Source organism: Manduca sexta, unplaced genomic scaffold, assembly GCF_014839805.1.
Source record: "Manduca sexta isolate Smith_Timp_Sample1 unplaced genomic scaffold, JHU_Msex_v1.0 HiC_scaffold_651, whole genome shotgun sequence".
Taxonomy (NCBI): Eukaryota; Metazoa; Arthropoda; class Insecta; order Lepidoptera; family Sphingidae; genus Manduca; species Manduca sexta.
The window spans coordinates 23,899-50,000 of NW_023595464.1; the positions used below are offsets into that span (position 1 = coordinate 23,899).

At 38.6% G+C, this 26,102-nt stretch overlaps 1 protein-coding gene across 1 annotated transcript in view; it reads right to left on the minus strand.

Moving 5' to 3' along the window:
- Positions 1–26,102, minus strand: part of LOC115448156 — a gene marked incomplete at both ends in the record, with an annotated part of 49,995 nt that extends 23,893 nt beyond the window's left edge. Inside the window, 37 exon segments of the mRNA XM_037447190.1 lie at positions 72–383; positions 533–1,171; positions 1,318–1,620; positions 1,742–2,050; positions 2,132–2,461; positions 2,788–3,102; positions 3,182–3,502; positions 4,327–4,641; positions 4,734–5,042; positions 5,123–5,434; positions 5,540–6,475; positions 6,696–7,631; positions 7,716–8,039; positions 8,148–8,444; positions 8,523–8,855; positions 8,931–9,242; positions 9,343–9,663; positions 9,897–10,604; positions 10,835–11,146; positions 11,226–11,552; positions 11,643–11,957; positions 12,067–12,381; positions 12,464–12,775; positions 12,858–13,169; positions 13,274–13,585; positions 13,670–13,987; positions 14,070–14,384; positions 14,703–15,008; positions 15,086–16,357; positions 16,449–16,784; positions 17,135–18,059; positions 18,061–18,296; positions 18,533–18,823; positions 19,120–19,320; positions 19,400–19,582; positions 20,487–20,702; positions 20,961–26,102. Coding sequence (XP_037303087.1) covers positions 72–383; positions 533–1,171; positions 1,318–1,620; positions 1,742–2,050; positions 2,132–2,461; positions 2,788–3,102; positions 3,182–3,502; positions 4,327–4,641; positions 4,734–5,042; positions 5,123–5,434; positions 5,540–6,475; positions 6,696–7,631; positions 7,716–8,039; positions 8,148–8,444; positions 8,523–8,855; positions 8,931–9,242; positions 9,343–9,663; positions 9,897–10,604; positions 10,835–11,146; positions 11,226–11,552; positions 11,643–11,957; positions 12,067–12,381; positions 12,464–12,775; positions 12,858–13,169; positions 13,274–13,585; positions 13,670–13,987; positions 14,070–14,384; positions 14,703–15,008; positions 15,086–16,357; positions 16,449–16,784; positions 17,135–18,059; positions 18,061–18,296; positions 18,533–18,823; positions 19,120–19,320; positions 19,400–19,582; positions 20,487–20,702; positions 20,961–26,102 — 19,578 coding nt within the window.

Consider the following 26,102-nt stretch of genomic DNA (forward strand, 5'->3'; position numbering starts at 1 on the left):
ATTTACTCGTTAGAACCCTCGTTATTACGCAAAATTCATATATTTTTCATATTTTGCAAAATTTTACTTACCCTTTATAGGATAACACGTAGTAAATGGATTTCCAGTCAGTCCTTGCTTGCAGACGCAAATTGGGCTATGATTAATAACATTGCAATTGGCATTTTCTCCACAAGTGCCGATACAAGGATTGGTACACTTTTGTTCGACACATGCTAAATGTTGTGGGCACTCCGAACTAACGACACATTCAGGACGACAGTTTGGTGGCGAACCCATGAATGTTGGTAAACAGGAACAAATCGCTTGCTCATTTATTTGCTTGCATTGACTGTTTGCACCGCACGGTGATGGGCTGCATGGATTTCTCTCCACTACTGAAGCTAAAATTTAACATATATATTATGCATCATAATTCCACGCACAACAGCCCGACCTATTACGGGCTAAGTGCGGAAAAAGGAGCCCCTCAACATGCATCATAATTAAAATATCGTATATTATTTATTAAGTACTAAAAATAAAAATGTACCTTCTTGTACAATATTGCAATGGCTGAAAGGATTTCCAGTGTATCCAGGTTGGCATATACACGTTGGCATGTGGTTGTTTACTTGACACAAAGCATTTGTACCACAAACACCGGGACAGGGATCAATACATTTCATTCTAGAACAAGCTTTATTGAGCGGGCAATCAGAGTTGACTACACATTCCGGGCGACATCCCTCATATGGATCGCCAGAATAACCATCCAAACATTGACATGATCCGACATTTTTCAATTCTCGGCACACGGCATTCGAGCCACATGGACTCGGACTGCACGGAGTCAGATGTTCAATTGCCTCCGAAACAATTTGCGGACTGCAATATGAGAATGGATCGCCAGTGTAACCTGCTTGACATATGCACATGGGTGCGTGACTAACCACCCTACATTCAGAGTTCGCACCACACGTTCCAAGACATGGATCTGCGCATTTTTTGTTCAAACAAGCCAAGTTGTAGTCGCATTCACTGTTGCTGATACATTCAGGTCGGCAGTTTGGTGGCGATCCTTTAAAGTTTGGTAAACAAGCGCAAAGTGGGCTTTCTCCGTTAATTTTGCATATTGAATTTGGTCCACAAGGTGAAGGTTCGCAAGGATTAACAGGTACTTGTTCCTTAACTGAAATAAAATTAAACGTTAAAATGATTATACATAGTGGATACATCAAATTAAAGGAATAATATTTGAATAAGTGTTAAATAAATTGTATAAATGTTTTAGTGAATAAATTTATCATGACAACAGTATACAGTGCAGTACAGTACCTATAACAATACATCTCACAAATGGATCTCCAGTGAACGTCGGTGGACAAGTGCAGATAGGATTGTGGTTTATGACGTCACACACAGCTCCGGAACCACATGCACCGATACAGGGGTTTATACATTTCTGATTATTGCAAGCTTCGTTCAATGGACATTCCGAGCTGACCACGCACTCTGGCCTACAGGTGGGAGGACTTCCTCGATAGCCGGGCACGCAGGAACAAACTGCCTGTCCATTGCTTTGTTGACATTGACTGTTCGGTCCACAAGGTGAAGGATGACAAGGATTCACATTTAATACTGAAAGAAATACATTTGAATTCACCTTCTTGTAAACCATAATTACACTAAATACATCATATACAAAGGAAAATAATAAAATTTGATTATTTATTATTATTTTTATGTTGTTGAGTATTACCTGCTGAGGGTCTACATTCCACAAAAGCGTTACCGTTCATTCCCTTAGGACACGAACACATTGGAATGTGATTCATAACGTCACAAATTGCATTCTGACCACATGTTCCGACACATGGGTTAACACATTTATTACGTTGACAAGCTTTATCCTGTTGGCAATCGGTATTATACACACATTCTGGTCTACAGCCTAACATAGGGTCACCGTGGTAGCCTTCTACGCATGAGCAAACTCCATTGTTGCATACAGTGTTCGGCCCACAAATCTTTTGTTGACAAGGGTCGGACGATACAGTTGGTATAATATCTATAAAAAAATATATATTTATAATAATAAAGATAGCATTGTAAATGTTTAAATTATAGAAAATCTCGTAGACCGACTTACCTTGTTCAGGTTTTGGTACACACTGCCTGAACGGATCTCCTGTAAATCCATCAGGACACAGGCACACCGGAATATGATTATTCACGAAGCACTTGGCATATAAGCCGCATGTACCATCACATGGGTTTCGACATTTTTCTGAGACACAGGCTAGGTCACTTGGACAATCAGAGTGGACAACACATTCGGGTTTGCAGAAAGGTGGTGATCCTATGTATGTTGGTAAACAAGAGCACGATGCCAAACCATTGTTATTACGACATTCCGAATATAAACCGCATGGTGATGGCACACAGGGATCTGAATTTGGCGCTTTAGGTTGTGTCATTTCTGTGAATCAAAGTAATATACGAGTCAATATGCGATCTGTCAAAGAACGTAAAAAAAATTATCTCCTTGTAAAGTATTATCGTCATGAGTGTAACAGAATATTTTATTACTTTCGTTAATTAATTACACCAGGGGCCATAGCCAAGATGCCTTTCTACAAGTTTAACGCTAATGTAATGTATGACAATAACATAGTGTTACCGAGTGATAGGCTTATTGATAGAATATGTCACTTCCATGCATTTTATCTGTTTTCTATAGAAATATTTGCGCAAATTTTAACTCGTTGTCATAGTATATATTGAACAAAAAATCTCAATACGTACGAATTATTTGACTGCACATGGTGAACGGATTTCCCGAATAGCCTTGACGACAGCTACATATAGGGCTGTGATTAATCATTTTACAATCTGTGTTTTGGCCGCAAGGTTTAGGGCAGGGATTCACACAGCGTTGATTAATACACGCCTTGTTTGGTTTGCACTCAGAATTAATTACACATTCGGGTCTGCAGTTAGGAGGAGATCCCACGAAATTTGGCAAACATGAACAAATCGGTTGACTATTCACTTCCTTGCAAACTGAGTTTACTCCACAAGGAGAGGGATTACAAACATCTTTCTCTATAACATCATTTTCTGAAATTGAATAAAGCATTTTTAATTTCTATTCATGTAATAACTAGGTTTAGATATAATTTACAATATTAAATCTTACCTCTTATGGGGGAACACATTGATAACGCATTGCCAGTATAGCCAAGTTTGCAATTACATGTTGGTTTATGATTAGTAACGTAACAATCTGCATTGAATCCACAAACTCCTGGGCACGGGTCCACGCATTTATTTCTGTTGCAAGACAAGGCTAGGGGGCAGTCAGAGTCGCTTAAGCACTCCGGTCTACAACCTTGGTATGGGTCACCGAAATAGTCGGGAAGACATGTACATGAGCCGGCGTTTCCTTGTATTTTACACTCAGCATTCGCGCCACAAGGCGAAGGTTCACACGGATTTAAATACTCAATCTTTGGTGGAGCTGAAATATATTATTGTAAATACAGTAAGATCACTTACCAACAAGTCCGTCAGTCACCTTTGAAGCATTTCCTTGATCCGAAGCGTTAGTTGAAGCTTGTTGGGCTCGGCGACATTTAATGACTTCCTTAATCCGGCGACAGCGACACTATCTCTAGCAGCACCGTCCAAAAGCGGCCACCATGGCGAATGGCCTAAGCTTACTGTAAGTGCTAGGTTATCTCCGCGTGCTCAGTTTTGAAGCAAAGGCATTAATTTGACATTTAAGTTATTATTATGTTACATCCCGTCTTAAAAAATATATATTATCGTTTTTCACCGTCTTAATCCTAATGCTTATGTTTAAAGCTTATAAATAGGTTCTGCATGAACGAGATTACCATTGAACCAAGCGGAGGGCATGGTTACCACAGAGTTCCAAAGTAAAGCCGTCCATATAGACCTATTTACATTAGTAAACCGTAAGGCGTGATTTGACTAATTAATGTTTCCGTTTCGTAAGCACATCTTAAAAGCATGAAATTTATGAATCACGCTTTTGCAAAGCAGAGTGTTATTTGCAGTCATTAACCTATTGATATGGATGACTAATATTTTCATGAAATTTTAAAAACTCATTTACCTTTATATACTTAATGATTAAATTATCATCAACACTTAACAAATGAGTGAGGTATTTTACAATGGTTTCCGTCATGGATGACCTACATATTTCGAACATTTTATAGACCATTTAGAACGTTTCAGGTTCGTAATATTAATTACTATTCTGTAAGTCCATTATTGCAATCATAGTTAAAGTTTATATCTTAATTAGTTCCTTACCTCGTGGTGGTGAACAACCCTGGAAGGGATCGCCTTCTAAGCCTGACTCGCAGGCACAAGTAGCACGATGATCTACTACTGAACAGATAGCTCTTGGTCCGCAAGCTTGCTCGCACGGGTCCTTACATCTTTGAGCTACACACGCAAGAGTTGCCGGGCACTCCGCGCTTATGGTGCACTCTGGTCTGCAGTTAGGTGCAGTTCCTAAAAAGCCAGGTTGGCAACTGCACGCTGGCGTAGCTCCCGAGAACAGACATACTGAGTTAGGCCCACACGGCGATGGTTCGCACGGGTCTTGCGGTTCCGGTGGAACAACTACAATAATCAACATAATTTTGTATTAGACTCAAGTGGTGTATGTATTAAACCATTGATAATTGGTCAAATTATAATATTACTAATTTTACCTGGCGCAGGATAACAATATGTGAACGGATCACCGGTGAAACCGTCATTACAAGTACATATGGGAGAGTGAGCAATGACTTGACATCTAGCGCCTCGGCCACATGCACCCTCGCAAGGGTTGCGACACCTGCGATCAATGCAAGCTAACTGGAGTTTGCATTCGGCGCTCACAAGACATTCTGGACGACAAGATGGCGGTAATCCAATGTGGCCAGCTTTGCATGAACAAGCGGCTGCACCATTCGCCGTCACCGTACATTCACTGTATGGACCACAGGGCGATGGTGAACATCCATTGGTTGGTATATCTAATCGAAAAAACGAACGTAGGTTAGAAATCACACTAACAAAATATAGTCAAAATATTTAAATATAGTATTATTATTACCTTTTGGTACAATTTCTGAACAGAAAGTGAATGGATCACCGGAAGTATTAGGTGGGCAAGTGCAGGATGGAATATGATTGTTAACGGAACATATCGCCTTTGTGCCGCATGCGCCAGGACATGGATCAACGCATTTTCCTCTCTGACATGTTCGAGTGGGTGAACATTCACCGTTGGTAGTGCATTCCAGTCGGCAGCCTACATAAGCGTCTCCAAAATATCCAGGCACGCAAGAGCATACACCATCTTCACATATGGCATTACTACCACAAGGTGAAGGGTTACAAGGATCGGGTAAGGGCGTTGGTGTTGCTGCAAAATTAGGAAAAACTAGTTATATTATTTATAAAACGTACCGTTTAATTATAATACAAGTAATTTTTATTTTTATTTTTAATTTCTAAAATAGCCTCTTACCGATTATTTCTGCGCATTGAATAAATGGATCTCCAGAAAAACCAGTTGGACAACTGCAGATCGGTATGTGATCATGTACCCGGCATTCTGCTCTAAATCCGCATGACCCTTCACAAGGATTTGTACATTTTTCAGCGATACAAGCTTGATGGGATGGACAATCAGTGTTCACAAGACATTCTGGGTGACAATTAGGCGGTTGACCTAAGTATCCTTCAATACAAGAGCATGATGGGCTATTGTTAATTGTGCGACATTCGCTGTAAGAACCGCACGGATTTGGCTGACATGGCTGCTTCGGTGTATCGGGTACGTAAATAACTGGCTCAAAGCACCGTTTAAATGGATCGCCAGAAGTTCCGGCTGGACAGCTGCACAGGGGACTATGGTTAATTACTTGACAATGCGCACCAATTCCACATGTTCCTCTGCAAGGATCAGCACATTTGAATTTGTGACAAGCTCGGTCTGAAGGGCATTCACTACTGACGGTACATTCGGGTCGACAATCAGGTGGAGCCCCTATATATTCCGGCAAGCATTCGCAAGATGCTAATTCTCCATTTTCTCTGCAAATGCTATTAGGTCCACAAGGTGACGGCTGACAGGGCCTTGATACTTCTGTGGGTTCATCCTTCAAACATTGAACAAACGGATTGCCCGAATATCCTTTCACACAAGCACAGCTTGGGACATGGTTAATTACATTACATTCAGCATTCGTGCCACAGATACCTGGGCATGGATCAGCACATTTATTTCTGATGCATGATTTATCAGCGGGACAATCGGAGCTTAGGACACATTCGGGACGACAACCTTCATACGGGTTGCCATAATACTCGTCCAAACAAGAGCAAGCTCCGACTCCGTCTCGTTGATTGCATATTGCATTCGCACCACATGGCGACGGATCACAAGGTTGCGGGATTTTATCTGTAAAATAAAGAAAATTGCAACTTTAAAAATAATTTTACAATTTGTGTTAAAATAATATTATAAAATATTACACATGACACATGACCCAAATTACAGCATAATTACATCCTTCTGTTTCATATGATATTTAAGAACATTTGATTAATAAAATGCTGCGCATGAGTAGCTGAGATATATTATCTATAATTTTACCAAAATATTATTAATGAGTAATTACCTTCTTGTGGCACACACTGCATAAATGGATTACCCGTGAACTTCTCTCTGCATATGCATGAAACGGTATGGCTCACTATAATACAATCAGCATTTATACCACAGGAGCCTGGGCAGGGGTCTATACATTTATTCCTAACACATGCTTGATTTGAAGGACAGTCTGGGTTAATAACACACTCAGGCCTGCAGTTCGGCGGTTGTCCCACATAATCCTCTATACACTTGCAGTTTGCTTTTCCGTTTCTCTCAATACATTGAGCATTTGGTCCACATGGAGAAGGATTACAAGCATCTACGGATTCAGGGGGAGATTTCAAAATGTCATAACAACTCTTGAATGGATCGCCGGTTTGTTTAGGGTTGCAACTACAAATAGGGCTGTGGTTGATGACTTCACAACGAGCGGATACACCGCATGCATTAATGCAAGGATTTATACATTTTTGATTTACACAAGCTTTGGTTGATTGACATTCAGAGCTCACAACACATTCAGGCCTGCATGCGGGTGGCGACCCTTGGTAACCTTCAAGGCAAGCGCAAACTGCAGCATTGTCAACAGTTTTACAGACACTGTTGGGTCCACATGGTGATGGGTGGCATGGATCTCTCGGTGTTTTCGGTTCCTCTATTCGGTGGCATTGAGTGAACGGATTGCCAGTGTAGTCTGATATGCAAGAGCAAGAAGGTATATGGTTGATAACATCACATTTTGCGTTTTGTCCACAAACGCCAGGACAAGGATCGCGGCATTTATTTCTAAAGCAAGCCTTATCTCTAGGACATTCTTGACTTCCAGTACATTCCGGTCTGCATGACTCGTAAGGATTACCGCTATAATCTGCCAAACATGTGCAGAATCCATTTTCGCACTGAGCGTTAGGTCCACAAGGTGACGGATTGCAAGGGTCTGATGGAGTCGGTGTTGTTGGCGCTGTAAAAAAGTTTCTCAATGAGGGACTGACATAAAAATAAAAATGAAAACATATAAAGCCAATCAAATTTTATAAAGTTTTACCTTCTAGTATTGGTGAACATCTCGAGAAGGGATCACCAGTGTATCCATCATTACAAACACATACCGCTACATGATTCAATACATGGCAGTTAGCATCGACTCCACATGATCCAGGGCAAGGATCTTCACATTTTTGTCTTACACAAGCCAATGAAGCGGGGCACTCTGAGTTGATCGTACATTCTGGTCGGCATGAAGGTGGAGATCCAACATAGCCGGGCAGACATGAACAGGCTGGTCCACTGGCCAATAACTGACAACGGGAATGTGGCCCACATGGAGATGGAGTACAAGATGGCGGTCGCTCAGTTGTGACTTGTATCGCTACAAAATAAAAAAAAGTTTTAGGATAAAATAAAATTTACCATACTTGAATTGAGCCGGAGCTGGTAAGAACGCAATATTGTAATAATATAAATTATATTTACTAACCATAACATTGTGTAAATGGATCGCCGGTCATGCCTGCTGGACAGGTACAAATTGGGTTGTGGTTTTTAACAAGACAATGGGCCCTTAATCCACATGTATTAGGACAAGGATCGTCGCATTTTTGGTTTATACAGGCCTTAGAAGAATCACACTCGCTGTTAACCACACACTGCGGTCTACATGATGGAGGCGACCCCACGTAATTTGGTAAGCATGAACAAACTGCTTGCATATTCACTTGTCTACATTGACTGTTGGGTCCACATGGTGTAGGCTCGCAAGGGTTCTTGGGCGTAGCTGTAAATTATATAAAGTATTTAGTTTTATAGAATTAATTATTCTTGAAAATAAAAATACCTACAAAAGTTTACTTACGTGGTACTACTATTTCTTTACACTGAAAGAATGGATCTCCTGTGTAGCCTCGTGGACACGTGCAAACTGGCGCGTGATTTTCAACAGTACATTGCGCTAATAGACCACACGTTCTAGGACAAGGGTCGATGCACTTGAATCGTGTGCAAGCCAAATTGGGAGCACAATCATCGTTGCTTTCACATTCTCTACGGCATCCTTGCGTGCTATATGGATCGCCCTCAAAACCTTCTGAGCACACGCAAGCGCCTGCTCCGTTATATTCTCTGCATTCAGCATTAGGACCACATGGGGATGGTAAACAAGGGCTTGATGTCGGTGTCATTTCGGTGGCTAAAAGAAAATCAAAAAACATTAAAAGATGTTAAAATGTAATGAACAGAAATGAAAAATGGAAAAAAGACTTACTAGATATTATTTGTACGCAACTTCTGGACGCATCTCCGGTAAAACCATGTTGGCACGAACATATGGGTTTATGATTCACAGTCAGGCATAGGGCATTTACACCACAAGCTCCTTGGCAAGGATCTTTACACCGTTCATTGAAACACGCTGTATTACTTGGACACTCAGCGTCAATGGTACATTCTGGGCGGCAGTTAGGTACTCTTCCAATGTAGTTTGGTAAACAAGAGCAAGCAGCTTGGTCACCAATAACGCGACATTCAGAGTTGGGACCACAAGGCGAAGGTACACATGGATTTGTAGGCTCCGGTACTAAAATCAATGCATAATATTTTGTTTATTGCTATATGTACATACTTGTACATTATTTATGGCGATAATATAATTGAAAATATAATAATTAATGCCTTACCTTCTTCCGGATTGCATTTTGTGAATGGATCTCCAGTATAACCAGGTGTACAACTGCAGATGGGATTATGCGTAATGACTTGGCAACGCGCGTTGAGGCCACATGTGTTGGGGCAAGGATCTACACATTTCTTATTCACGCAAGCTTTGTCTTGCGGACATTCCGAGCTGACAATACATTCGGGGCGGCAAGTTGGTGGTGTGCCAATATATCCACTTTCACAAGTACAAACACTATGGCCGTTTATAACCCGACAGAGACTGTTAGGGCCGCAAGGTGATGGTTGGCACGGATCCAGACGGGGTTCATCGTGACCTGGAACTAATGGTGTTTTAAGATACAGACGTAAGAGAATCGTAATATTAATTATACCTTATACCTATTACTTATTAAGCAGGTAAAGTGAAATGTAAGAAACAGTACCTGTATGTCTAATCATGATTGGTAAATAAATACTACTTTTACACGATATATAAGTATGAAGTTGAATCTGTCGTACTCTAAATAACTTACACAAATTATAGAACAATTATAATAGTTTTTAAATAACTCACTTTCCATTTCACATTTGACTAGTGGATTGCCATTATATCCATGGAGACAAGTGCAAGTTGGTGAATGGTTAATAGTTCTGCATTCCGCATTAATACCACATGTTCCCGGACAGGGATCTTTACATCTATTGTTGGAGCAAGCCTTGTTGCGATCACAATCAGAGTTGGATACACACTCAGGTCGACATCCTGTATAAGGATCGCCGAAGTATTCAGGCAGACAAGTACATGAGCCTACTCCATTTCGTTCTTTACAAAGTGCATTAGCTCCACAAGGAGAGGGATTACATGGGTTCGGTGGCGGTTCAGACGTATCTGTAAAACATTATCAAAAATCCTTAAGATTGTACAACAACATTTATTACATCACCTCTGTTGTAGACTTACGTTGAATTTGAGAACATCCGCTAAATGGATCACCAGTATATCCAAATATACAATTACATAATGCAACATGATTAGCTACAGAACATTGCGCATTAAAACCACACGATCCTGGACACGGATCTACGCATTTCTCATTCTGACATGCAAGGTTACCCGGACATTCCGCATTTATAGAGCATTCAGGTCTACAGTTCGGTGCAACGCCTATATAATTGGGTAAGCATGAGCATGCAGGCGCTTCTCCAACTACTTTACATTGAGAATATGGACCACAAGGTGAAGGAACGCATGGATTTCCTTTAGGCCCCTCTAGAATAGGTTCTAAGAAAGAAAAACAAAAAGATTAAGAAAAATACACACAAAGCCGAGAAAAAGAAAAGATATAGAAGACAGGTAGTATAAGTAAAGATTATCTACGAAAAGAGTTCTTGAAGAAAATGATTTGAATTGATGAAAATTTCACAATAATTAAATTCTATTTACATTAATAAAACATTTAATTGTTTTGGGGTATGAATTAAATTTATTTGCTTTATTTATGATCTTCTTACTTTGCTCCAACTGGCAAGTTATAAACGGATCGCCAGTGAACCCTGGTTTGCAAGTACATATGGGATTATGGTTTATAACTTGGCATTTTGCATTAATTCCACATGTGCCGGGACAAGGGTCCCTGCATTTTTGTTTGATGCACGCTTGGTGTTGAGCGCATTCCGTGCTAGTAACACATTCAGGTCGACATGTTGGCGGTGACCCCACGTATCCTTCTTGGCACGAACATACTCCATGATTATCAACTACTTTACAGTTACTATAGGGTCCACAAGGTGATGGTACGCATGGATTTTCATCAGCTAAAGGAGCTACAATCACAATTAATTGTATCAGAACAAATGATTAAAATTATTAAAATGCGTAAATTGATATTTGTTTGTTACTAACGTTTTCTCTGTGGGTGGCAAGATACCGTGGGATTGCCATCATAACCGTCAAGACATAAGCATGTTGGTGTATGATGTGTAACTAAACATTGGGCATTAACTCCGCAAGCGCCTTGGCATGGGTCTATGCATTTGTTATTCGAACACGCCTTATCAGTTGGACAATCATTATTTGTGACACATTCTGGTCGGCATCCTAAATATGGGTCTCCAAAATATTCTGGTAAACATGTGCATGATCCAGCTGAATTTTTCTCTTTACAAATAGCGTTCGGGCCGCATGGAGATGGGTTACATGGGTTAACTTCTTCTTCGCTTGGTACCGTAACTGCACAAGTAATTAATTATTGAGTTGTAACAATCTTTATTTATAAAGTACATCGTTTAATGTTCATTTTTTAATACTTTTAAAACTTACCAATAAAATAGCAACCACTGAAGGGGTCACCTGTATAACTTTCGCGACAATGACAAACTGCTTTGTGATTAATTACTGTACATTCGGCGTTTGAACCGCATGATCCTTCGCACGGACTGACGCATTTTTCCCGGACACAAGCAAGGTTACTGGGACACTCTTCATCGTAGATACATTCAGGTCGGCAGTTTGGTGACCGTCCAATATAGCCCGGCTGGCAAGAGCACGCTGGTGTCTCCCCTATTACACGACATTGTGAATACGGTCCGCATGGAGATGGGATACATGGATTTCCAGATGGTTTCGGTTCGGGCCCTAAAACGCGGATTATTATTTGTGTATATTATTGTATTTTTTGGCAATTGATTAATCATCTATTGTTTATGCCTATGTGGTTATAAAGCCTTAAAACATATCAACTCACTTGTCTCTAATGTACAATGTACAAATGGATCACCCACATAATTTTGTGGACAACTGCACAAAGCATTGTGATTAACTACTGTACATTTTGCATTACTGCCACATGAGCCGAGGCACGGATCTACGCATTTCTGGTTTATACATGCTCGATTTGGCATACAGTCACTGCTAACCATACATTCCGGACGACAGAATGGAGGTGATCCAAAGTACTGTTCCTGGCATGAGCATATACCGTATCCATTACTTTCACGACATATACTGTACGGCCCGCAAGGCGATGGAACACACGGATCAATTGGATTTTGAACAGCATCTAAAAGTATTGTAATGTTGTTTTAGATATAGTGTTTAATTATAAATGCAACATCACCATCGTAAATATTCAAAAATCTTACTTATATAACAGGAAGTGAATGGATTTCCTTCGTATCCCGGCAGGCATGCACAGGATGGGGCATGATTATTAACGCGACATTCGGCATTCATGCCGCACACTCCTGGACACGGGTCTTTACATTTATTGTTAACACAGGCTCTATCTTTGGGACAATCTGAATTTAATACGCATTCTGGCCGACACTCTATGTATGGATCACCATAATAATCAGGGAGACAAGAACAAGATCCAATGCCATGTCTTTCTTTACATATTGCATTTGCTCCACAGGGTGAACGAGCACAAGGATTTCCGAGTTGTGGTTCTATGGCTAAAAGTAAAACAACATTTACTATATGTAAGTATGACATGCTATCGTTAAACATTCAAAAATAACCTTATTATAAACTTACTCGGAATAGGCGAGCATGCCGAGAATGGATCTCCAGTGTATCCTTGATTGCAAGTGCATATCGGGACATGTTTAACAACTGTACAAGATGCGTGAATACCGCAAGATCCCGGACAAGGATTATTACATCTTTCAGCAATACAAGCCAAATTACCCGGACATTCTACGTTAATGACACACTCCGGTCTGCAGTTGGGTGGGCGACCCACGTAATTTTCTAAGCAGGAGCACACAGGCACTCCATCAACTTCCTTGCATTGAGAATTTGGACCGCAAGGATTGGGTACACAACTATTTATTGGTGTCATTTGCTCTGAAGAAAATATAAATTAACAATTATATTTTTGAAACGACAACAATATAATCATAGAAATACTATGAAATTAAGCCATAATACTTATGATTTTGATTACTTACTGTCTTCAAAGAAACATCTTATAAAAGGATCGCCAGTATATCCGCTTATGCAACTACATATAGGATTATGATTCACAACTTGGCAATTAGCATTAATACCGCATGTGCCAGGACATGGATCTTGACATTTTTGATTAACACACGCCTTATCAGGACGACAATCCGAACTAACTATACATTCCGGCCGGCAATTCGGTGGAGAACCAACGCATATATCCAAACATGTGCAAACGGCATGTCCATTAAAAGTACGGCATTTGCTATATGGTCCACAAGGTGAAGGATGACACGGATCCACAGAGTCTAGTAGAGCTAAAGAAGAATAGGAAGAAAGATGAATTTGTAGCACAGACAGAAATCAAGATATAAATAATAAGAGAAGGTAGAAAGTCTTACGAATAACAGGAACACAGGCATGCAGAGGGTTTCCAGTGTGCCCATGCAAGCAGTAACATGAAGGTGCATGATTCGATACTCTACATTCAGTGTTTTGTCCACAAGTACCAGCACACGGATCCACGCATTTGTTATTAAAACAAGATTTGTCTCTAGGACAGTCGGTGTTCATAACACATTCTGGACGACACCCAACGTATGGATCACCGTAAAAATCATCTAAACATATACAAGAACCAGCACCGTTTCTTTCCCGACAAATTGCGTTAGATCCGCATGGTGAGGGATGACAAGGCTTTGGAGGTTCTGCTTTCGAAACTGAAATTTTATATCATTTTATAACGAAAAATGCGTGAATTACATACATACATGCAATAGATGATTATAGGCAACGACTTACTTTCAACTGGATTACAGCCAGCAAACGGATCTCCGGAGAATCCTTCGTCACAGGAGCAGATTGGCTGATGGTTTTGTACGTTACAGCGGGCGTTAAACCCACATGATCCTATACAAGGATTGACGCAGGTTCCAGAGAGGCAAGAAAGCGCTAGGGGACAATCTTGATTGATAACACACTGAGGGCGACAGGAAGGCGGAGCTCCGAGAGCACCAGCCTCACATGCACATACTGCACGGCCCGCTTCGTTCCGACACGTCGAATGTGGTCCGCACGGTGACAGAAGACACGGGTCAGGTGGTTGTTCAATAATACCTGTTATTATAATGATTATTTGTAAGATACCATAATTACGCCAGTCACGACTGAATATTTTGTTTTCCATTGGAAGTAAGATGAATTTGACGAAATCATAATATAACTTAGATATAGGCTATCCAATAAATTTGTAAACGGTATGGTGAAACTAATACATGTAGAATGAATGGATTCATAAATTTCATAGATTTAATTAAACAGAACACACAAGTAGACTATGATTTTTTCTTTAGTTTACAAAAGTTACGAAGCAATTAAACCGATAAGAAAGTTTCTAAATCGGAAACTGTCCGATTATCTATTTTTAATACTTACTCTTTCTGTAACATCTGATAAAAGGGTCTCCTTCAGGCAAATTTTCGGGGCAAGTACATATAGGATTATGCCCAACAACATGACAACGAGCGTCCAAGCCGCAACTATTAACGCACGGGTCCTTGCATTTGAGATTAATACATGCTCTGTTCCCTGGGCAATCTGAGTTAACGGAACACTCAGGGCGACACGCAGGTGGAGCTCCGTGGAATCCGGGACGACAGGAACAAGCGGCACGGTCGCTTACCACGTGACATTCACTATTGGCGCCACAGGGTGATGGGTCGCAAGGGTTGTAAGCGGACGCTGTTAGAATACAAAATATATTTCGTTAAAATATTTTATTACACAATAATTTTAATGCAGTTAGAAGTAAGACTTACGAGGTCTATGTTCCTGAGGTCGACATGACTGGAATGGATCACCTTCGTATCCTCTAAAGCAGGTACAGACTGGGACATGATTTGTGACTATACATTCAGCGTTTACCCCGCACAAATCCTTGCAAGGATCTCGGCAATGGTTTGAAAGACAAGCTAAGTGATTAGGACAATCCGAATTTATCGTACACTCAGGACGGCAACCGCCTGCGTATGGATTTCCTATATTTGGTGGGATACATGAACAACGAGCTATGTCATTTACCACAGTGCATATCGTATTTTCGCCGCAAGGTGACGGACTGCATGGTGTTGGTATGTCATGTTTCGATATAGCATCGCATCCAATAAATGCATCACCTTTGTATCCTTCTAAACAACTGCATAATGGCGTATGGTTCACGACGTCACATCTTGCGTTATTTCCACAAGCACCCACACACGGATCCAAACATTTTTCATTAATACAAGCTTGACTAGGAGGGCATTCTTGACTGATAACACATTCTGGTCTGCAGTTTGGTGGAGTGCCTGAGTAATTAGGAACGCACGAACATACCGGATGGTTCGATTTTATTTCGCATACCGAGTTGGGCCCACAGGGAGATGGAACACATGGATTCTTGTCATGTTCGCCTTTCGGTGGTCCCTCTATCATTTCTGTACATGCGACGAAAGGATCCCCTGTTTTACCCGCACTACAAATACATACAGGATTGTGGTTAACGACGACACAGTCAGCACTGACGCCGCAGCTGCCTAAGCAAGGATTTATACACCGTTGATTTACACAGGTTAGCGTCTGTTGACAATCTGAATTGCTGACACATTCAGGTTGGCACATCGGTGCTATGCCCCTATGCCCTGGCATACATGAGCATACGGCGAAACCAGTTGATGATACAAGACAACGACTATGTGGACCACATGGAGACGGATCACACGCGGATAAAGAAGGAATTGGACCGAGGGCTTGTTGACATCTAACATATGGATCACCGATTTGACCAGATTCGCAGTAGCAGACCGAGTGATGGTTGACTGTCTTACACAATGCCCCAATGCCGCATACATCTTTACAAGGGTTTTCACATTTGTTGTTAAAACAGGCAAGGTCTGGTGAACAATCACTATTCACAACACATTGTGGCCTGCATGATACATATGGGTTTCCGTAAAAGTTTTGAAAGCATTGGCATGTTAGGGCCCCATTGATGTCTTGACAAACTGCATTGGCTCCACAAAGAACATTATCGCAAGTCTCGTGTAATACAGCTGAAAAAAGAAAAACATGTAACAGAATGAATACAACCATCTTATGAACATTAATTTAGGGATAAACATCTTTTATAATCGGAATACTTACGTCGCGTAGTAGATTTGCAGTATTCATATGGGTTGCCTTCAAAACCATATTTGCATTGACAGATGGGATCATGGTGATATACCGAACATTCCGCATTGACGCCGCATGATCCTGGGCATGGGTCTACACATTTATTTCTTAAACATGCTTTATTAAACTGACAATCCGAATTAAGGACACATTCTGGTCGGCATGCTGGATTACTAGCAGCGTTGGGCCCGATACAAGCATCACAAATAGCAAATTGATTCCCGTAGGTGTCGCAAGGAGCATTGAAATCACAAGGATTCGGCGAACAAGGTTGTGATGTTGAATTGTCAACTCCAATAACGATTGCTAAAAAAAAAGGAATATGTCACAAGAATTTACGAATGCTATAAATTTTATTTTTAAGTAATCTTATATTATTGTTACTTTGTTATCTTAGTTCTTATTATTATTATAAATGTGAAGATTTGTGTTAGGAGTAAACACTGAAACAACTAAACGGATTTGACACACGGATAGACCATGTTCTGGATTAACACATAGACTACTTTTATCCCGGTACTTGGCTCCCATCGAAAATAATAAAATTGTGGAACTTGATTTCTTAAATAATAGTGAAGTTGACGCTATAGGAAAGGCCTTTCACGCGGGAGAAGCCGTGAGCAATACCTAGTTATATAAAAAAAAACAGTACTTACGTTTATAAATACATTGGGTCAACGGATCACCAGTGTATCCATCCGGACATAGGCATGACACAGTGTGGTCATTGCATAAGCAAACGGCGTTAATTCCACAAACGTTACTGAATGAACATGGGTCTATACATTTTTTATTGACGCAAGCTTCGTTGGGCGGGCAATCAGAACTCATGACACATTCCGGTTTACATTCAATATGTGGATCGCCCGAAAAGTCCACTGGGCACGTGCAAACAGCTTTGTCATCCACATCTTGACAAATTGCATTTATTCCACATTGGACTTTATTACAAGGCTTGATTGATTTTTGATCTTCAGGTGGTAAACAACAAATCAAAGGATTACCTACAAATCCATTTTCACATTCGCATACTGGTCTGTGAGTTTCCACATGACATTTAGTATTCAAGCCGCACATTCCAGGACATGGGTCTCTGCACATGTAACCTATACAAGCCTTGTTTGGTGCACATTCATCGTCAACTTCGCACTCTCGAGTATAACATCCATTAGGACCATAGGGGTCCCCAAGACTACCCTCAGGACAGAGGCATTGTGCTTGTCCATCGAGACTAGTTTGACAAACAGCTTGTGGACCGCATGGGTTAGGGACACAGGGCAGTATTTGAGGCTGACATCCAGTGTAAGGATCACCAATAAAACTTGCTTTACAGTAACACATTTCTCTGTTACCACTTACGAAGCAGTCTGCATTCGGGCCACAAGGTCCCGGTTGACATAGTACGCTGGATACTGGTGGTAAATAACCGCGATTATTCTCACATGATTTGTATGGATTTCCTACAGTGTTTTCAGGACAGTAACATGCTGGTGATCTATTTGGATCACAACGAGCCCCAACACCGCAAGTATTAGGTTCACAGGGATTGCGTGCTTCCACGCAACCTCTGACTGTATTAGGGACTTTCGATAAATCCAGGTAAGCAAGTACATTTAGAAAATCCATTAGATAATACGGTGCACTGGGTGTTCGGTCCACATGGTGATGGGTTACAAGGATTATTTGGAAGTTTACAGGGTTGCCGAGGTGGATTTCCTTCATAATTTGGTAAGCAGAAACATGCTGGTTTATCGTCTATTAATCTACATCCTGAATATGGACCACATGGGTTTGGTTCGCATTCGTTACCCTCCGGTACTGAAAAATAAGAAATAATTGTAAAAAAAAACCATAAACCATAACAACAATTAAATTAAACTACCACAAACGTCTGACAAACTTTTTCTATACGAATTTCAGTAACAATGAAATTCCGTAAAGCCGTATTGAGCAAGTGATAATTTAATTATTTAAGGAGGCCTGTGCCCAGCTCTAAGGCATTTATTTTAAAGGACTAATTATAATTAAGTTCTATAACAAAAAATGTGACTCACTGCAATTCTTAAATGGATTTCCTGTTAAGCCTTTAGGGCAAACACAAATCGGATTTCCGTTATCAGTTTCACATAGTGCATTGGTTCCACAGGGATTAGGAACACATGGATTTGATGGTGGCTCGCAACCAATTAGTGGATTGCCAGTATATCCGGCAAGACATTTGCACGATGCACGATGATTAAGTACATCACAAATTGCATTTATACCACATTTACATGGTGATCCGCATTTACCATTGATACAAGCTTCAGAATTGGCGCATTCATTATCCGAGCGGCATCCTTGCACTGAAAATTATTTGTGTTACTAATCTAATGCATTAAAGACGTCGCGTCGCTCAGATGCTCAAGAAAGAGAATTTATGCTTGATATCGTCATATCAGGCATAAATACTTTCAAATTTTAACTATATATTAGGTCAGAAACCAAATTTCAGACTTCATACTGAGCAGAAAAACCCAATATCACTTTGAACCCAGGACCTCAGAGCGGTATCATAACACTCACGCAAAACAACTACGCCATCGAAGCGAAATATTATGTTTTCTCTATAAGCAAAATATAATGTATTCAGATAGTATACCTTGGTGACACTCAAGGAAAGCATTCCCAGTAAAACCTGCCGGGCATCTGCATTGGCTGTCGTGGTTAAAGGGAACACATTCAGCATTTTCTCCACATTTATTGACAGCACACGGACTGATACATACTCTGTTAAGTGTATCACATAACAATTCCGGTGGACAATCCTCATTATACTGACATACGGATCGCGAATCCATTACTAGAATAACAATAGTATATTAAAAATAATATATTGTTACTAATATAATGTAATAAACATTTCTTCCTGTTATACTAACCTGGTACGCAGCCCACGTATCCGTTTCCTTGATAACCTTCTAAGCAGCTACAATCTGAGCCATGGTTTGTGTTTATACAGACGGCTTTGGGTGCGCATGGATTGTGTATTGCACATGGGTGTTGGCAGGCATTATTTATACAAGCTTCAGTTAAGTGACAATCTTCGTTTCGAGTGCAACCAACTAAACAAAACGTGAAATATTTATGAGCCTAATGAGTAAATACAAAATATTCCGAGGAAAGAGTTGAAATAGTTTTAATTACATGTGAGAAAAAAATTTACTAAATACAGTGTTTTTTCCTATTTACAATATGTATACAACCACAACCACTATTGCTGTTTTTATACTAATTAATTTCTTGTACTATTACTTTATCTAAATACTCGGTTTACTTGGGGTTTTACCATCGTATTGTCCGTTTCATTTAATACTTCTTAGAATTACAGGAGCCCATTAACGGCCCATACACATCAAAATTTTATGTAAAATAATTTTAAAGTTGCTTTATTGCATACTTTGATGTGTGATCACTGATCATTATCCAAGGCCCACTCGATTAAGGAAAGGTATGTGAAAATGGGTTTGAGAAACACAACCACAGTCTGTTTAATTTACACTTTCACAAATAATATGATAAGGAAGTTTCCAGATATTTTTTGTTTTAAAATATCCTATTAACTCGAGATATTATCATATTAGGTCGAAACTTTACGTAAATCTAGTAATTCCTTCTTCATAAATAATACTTAACATAAACACAAATTAATCTTAATTCTCCTCAAAATACTTTCAATCTGAAGTCCTCGAAATACTTTAAACACTATAGAAAAACACGAATAATTTCCTTGAACCTAGTAACGCCGCGATCGCAGAGCGCTGCATTTTATTTTTTAATTAGAATCATTCAAAATTTAATAACTTCGCAATTTTTCAAGATTATTGAAATAATTCTTCCACCATTATTAATACAATACCATAATCTTACGACATTTATAAAAAAAAGACGGTGTCTTTTTTATCAGTGGCAACTTCCTTATTAGAACATTTTACATGTTATAATTAGTAAAAATTAGCTGAGGCTTACATATTTTAGGCGTGCATTTAACTGCGGGATCTCCATCGTACCCTGCTGGGCACGAGCACATCGGCCTGTGTTTAATGCGTTGACAATTGGCTCCGATGCCACATACATTGTCAAACTCACATGGATCTTGACACAATCCCATGAAACAGGCTTCGATTTCTATACAGTCTCGATCAGAGTGACAAGGTTCTGGTACTTTTGGCGTTCCAGCCGATTCTATTATGTTAATTGTTATTTTTTAGTATGTTACAAGAAATGATTACTATGAATAAATTAATTACAATTATTTACGTATTTACAAATTAATTATACATATTACTTTGGTCATTATTTACACATTTGTCCGATAAAACAACCTTTACAATAATAAGAATCTGTATAAAATATTGCAGATGATAAATCGAAATTAAAGTGACCATAAAAACAACTATAAAGTATAATCAAACTGGTATGCAAAGTACCTCAGAAGCATACCTCTTACACAGTCGGTTGTAGTGACGTCATCGCAAACACAAACAGCTGCGTGGTTGACAGTAATACACGATGTGTTCTGTTTGCATTTCTTTCCCACTATTTGACAAGGATTCTGGCATACTCCGTTAAGACATGCTTTGTTCGTCGGACAATGTGAGTTTGCTTTACATTTTATAATGATATTTAAGTCAAAGTTCAAAGTCGTTGTCGCCGTAGATGTCAAGTCAGTAAATGTCGTAGATTCTGTCCAAGCAGGAATATCAACATCCTTACTTCTAGAAGACAAATTCTCAACAGATGTACTAGAGCTATATGAAGAGTGTTGCGATTTCGACGAAGATTTTATATTAGATTCGGTAGTGATAGATAATGTGGGATCATGCAGTACTGAAGCGGTAACAATTGTACGAGTGAAGTCTGCAGTATCCGTTTTCGTAATTGGTATTTGAGATAAAGAAGTTGCATCTAGAATTTGACTCTTATTTTCAGTAACCGTCTGAGTTACAATGTTTTCATCACTGCTTGTTGGTCGAGACGTGGTAGTATATTGCATATCCGGATTACTATTATCAGTACCTACATTGGATGGAATAATTTCGTTAACATTTGTAGATAGTGAGGTATGAGTATAATCCGTGATTTGAATAATATTTTTAGTAACTACCTCAGTTACAATATTTCTTTCCGAGCTTGTATATTGTGATGTATATTCCGTCGTTTTTTCGATATTATTGATCACTAACATATTTCCTTCAGTACTTGTTATTTGAGGAATAGTAATACTTTCTACAGTTTGGCCTTTATTTTCAAAAGCTATTTCAGATGGTATATTTCTATCATTGATTGTTGATGGAAATATAGTCGTATCTTCCACATTTTGACCGTAATTATCAGTCCCCACTTTAGTTTGAATAATATCATCACTGCTTGTTGATTGAGATGTAGTATGTTCGATAGTTTGACCGTAATTATCAGTTACCGCTTTAGTTTGAATAATATCATCACTGCTTGTTGATTGAGATGTAGTATGTTCGATAGTTTGACCGTAATTATCAGTCCCCACTTTAGTTTGAATAATATCATCACTGCTTGTTGATTGAGATGTAGTATGTTCGATAGTTTGACCGTAATTATCAGTTACCGCTTTAGTTTGAATAATATCATCACTGCTTGTTGATTGAGATGTAGTTTTTTCCACAGTTTGACCATAATTATCAGTTCCCACATTAGTTTGAATAATATCATCACTGCTTGTTGGTTGAGATATAGTATGTTCGATAGTTTGACCGTAATTATCAGTCACCACGTTAGTTTGAATAATATCATCACTGCTTGTTGATTGAGATGCAGAATGTTCCATACTTTGACCGTAATCATCAATTCCCACATTAGTTTGAATAATATCATCACTGCTTGTTGATTGAGATGCAGAATGTTCCATACTTTGACCGTAATCATCAATTCCCACATTAGTTTGAATAATATCATCACTGCTTGTTGATTGAGATGCAGAATGTTCCATACTTTGACCGTAATCATCAATTCCCACATTAGTTTGAATAATATCATGACTGCTTGTTGATTGAGACGTAATACGTTCCACAGTATGATCGTAATTATTAGTAGCCACCTTAGTTTGAATAATATCATCACTGCGTGTTGAATGAGATGTAGTTTGATCCACAGTTTGACCGTAATTATCCGTAACGAAGTTAGATTGAATAATATCATTACTGCTTGTTGGTTGAGATGTAGTATTTTTCACAGTTTGATCATTATTATTAGTCACCACGATAGTTTGAATAATATCATCACTGCGTGTTGATTGAGATGTAGTTTGATCCATAGTTTGACCGTAATTATCCGTAACGAAGTTAGATTGAATAATATCATTACTGCTTGTTGGTTGAGATGTAGTATGTTCCACAGTTTGACCATAATTATCAGTCAACACACTAGTTTGCATACTTTCATCACTGCTTGATTGAGAAGATGTAGGATATCCAGTTGTTTGACTAATATTATCTTCAGTAGCCACGTTAGATTGAAAATGATCACTACTTGTTGATGGGAATGCGGTGGTATATTCTATTGTTCGACCATTATTTTCAGTATCCACAGTAGTTAGAATATTGGTAAAGTGAAATTTAGTAGTGTATTCTATAGCTTCATTGATATTTTCAGTATCTTCTTTAGTTTGCATATTTTCATCATTACGCGTTGATGTGAATGAATTCATGCTTTCAAGGTCGCTTATTGTATATTTCTTATTTTCATTTAATTGGCTAAACAAATCAGAATCTGGAGCAGGACTCTTCTTGGTAACTGCAATAGTAGTTTGGTCATCGTTTTTAGGGAATTCTATTGTTGTCATTTGATTCACAAATGTATTACTTTCATCGTTTGCCAACGATGTTGTGGACGTAACAAATTGCATGTCGTCTGCAATAGTAGACTTTTGGCTTTCACTTTGAACTTTTTCGGTACTAATAGTATCGAAGTTCTCAAAACTGTTAGATGATATATCTAGTGTGGTATGCATCATGGGTGTTGTATGATCTATATTCAAAATGTTATTAATAGAAGTAGTCATTTTAGTAGGCAGATCGCTTTCATCACGTCTATCTAAGCTAGTGATTATCTCATTTTCCTGAGTGAATTTATTTCTATCTGTAAGTGTGTAATAAACTTCCGCAGTATTTTGATTACGAATGTTCTCGGTCACATCTGATTTTTTTGTTGTAGCATAGGATTGAGATACAGTAAACACCTCCAAATTAGGTTGTCTATTCAGTTTGTCACTAAAGCTATCAGGGGTAGTTGTTAATTCACTAGGGCTATTTATTGAACTAGTTGTCTTTATATCATTGTTATTTATGAAGGTGGACTCATTTTTTCTTGAACTGACTGATTGGAGATTAAAAATATTTGTAGGAATAGTTGAACCAGTATTTTTATTTAAAAAGGAGCCTTCAGTAGTGGTTTCAAATTCGAGTTTAGTTATAAGGTCATATTCAAATATTTCAGTAGTGTCTGTCATACCTACTAGCCTAGTTAAATTTGGAATAAGCGAAAAACTATAATTTTTATCTGGTGGTTTTGTATGAGGAGACGTGAAAGCTACTTTTGTTGTGGAACTTCCTGAGTTTTCAATGTAGTCGGTAGGTGGAAAGTCATTAGAGGTTTGAGTATCTATCTCAGTTATGGTAGGTTTTAAAGACGACGTCAATAAGTTTTGCGGTATAGTATATTTATCATTTACAGTCGATGTAGGATTTTTACCATCCATTTTCATATTAGTTAGATGTTCAACATTACTTGTTGAACTTAGCAATTCACTCAAATCGGTTGGTGATTCTGTTGAATCATATTTCGAACTACTTTGTGTTGAAATGGATGGTATATATGTAACATAATCATCACTACTCTTTTCCGTAACAGTATACAAAACAGTAGTTTCTTCTTCCGTTGTTTTATATGTAAATGGTAGTATAGTTTTATATACGCTTTCCGTTTCGAATGAATCTTCTGCTTTAGTGGATTGCATTTTTATAGAATTTGTTGTAGTAGAAAAATGATCACTTTTAGTATCAGAGTACGTTGTCTCGGGAGTTTGCTGCTCAGTGATATGATTTGTAACGTGACTTGAATGCGTTGTATATTTTTCATTTTCAGGTGAACTTGTACTTGACATATTTGTATCAATAGGAGGCAATAGTGTAGACTGGCGTTCAATTTCAGTAGAATTATCTGATTTCATTGCAAAATGTACAGAAAAATTGGTTGAAGCTGTGCTTTCCGTTTCATTCATTTTTTTGGGTTCGATTTTTTCTGTAGTTGATTCAGTAGTTGAAACTGTAGTGGATGGGTAAGATTTATTGGGATTTTCAGTATTGGCATTAATAAAAGTTGATTGTGTTTCAGTTATGAGAGAGACGTCGGAGCCTAAATTAGAGCTGGTTACCTTCTCATCATATCGTGTCACCTCTGATGTACTATCTAACTTATTACTATTAATAGTGTTCGTCAAACCATCAGTTCCGATAGTCGAAAACAAAGTTACATCTGTGAAATCAAAAAGCGGCGTTTCCGTTGTTCTGTGTATATTTATTTGTGAAGATAGCTGCCACGGTTCAGTTTTTTCTAGAATATTATTCGTAGTAACTTCCACAGACGATAAAGGTTCATGGTTTTCAGTTGTTTTCTCGATGAAAATTTCACTTTGAGTTGTAGTTACAAATGATTGCCATGTTTCTTGCTGCGTAGTTTCTTTTAAATGTTCTGTATAAAATGTTGTACTGTATTTTGAGGTTTTATGTTCCGAATTAGTTGATTTATATATATCATATTCTTGTGGTGTAGTAGTCACCAAATCATATTCTTCAAAATTTGTTACAGGAGTATTTATATTTTTCCCTTGACTCTCAAATATCACGGTAGTCTGAGGTAAAATTGTATGATCAAAGTCAATGCTATTCTTTGTACTTTCATCCTTTTTTACATTAGTAAAAGAAGTCTCTGTATCAAGTACATTGGTAGTTTGCATATTTTCAGTAAATGCAGTCTCGTGGAATCCTGATATACCATAAACACTTGTTGTTGCTTTTGTTTGTCCCTTGCGACCTACATTATTTATAGTGCTACTAGGATGAGAAGAATCATTAATATTTTCAGTTGTAATTTGATTTAATACATTACTTCTATATGTCTCAGTAGTTTGGCCCAAATCTGGTTCAGTACCTTGACTGTGTTTTTCTAGATCGAAAGTAGTACGCGTATGGTCGAATCCCATTGTAGGCTTATCTGTATCGATATTTGTATTGATAATATTACTTTTTAATGTTGCAGAATCTTTAGTACTTGACCATTCAATACTCATGTCAGTAGTTTGTTTTATTTCATCCTCACTTTCTGTTGGTCCAGTTGCTTGTAATTTAGTTGTTGTATAATCAATAGATGTTTTTATATTTTGTTCTGTATGTGGTTCAATAGGGGATGTACTACCAGGTGGTAACTCAGTTATTACTTCTGTTTCTATGTTTGTTATTGCATTGAGATGAGTATATTCGTCAGTATTGTGAGAAATATTAAGCGTTAACGATGTATCGATTACAGTATCGGCATTTGTTAACACGGAATAAT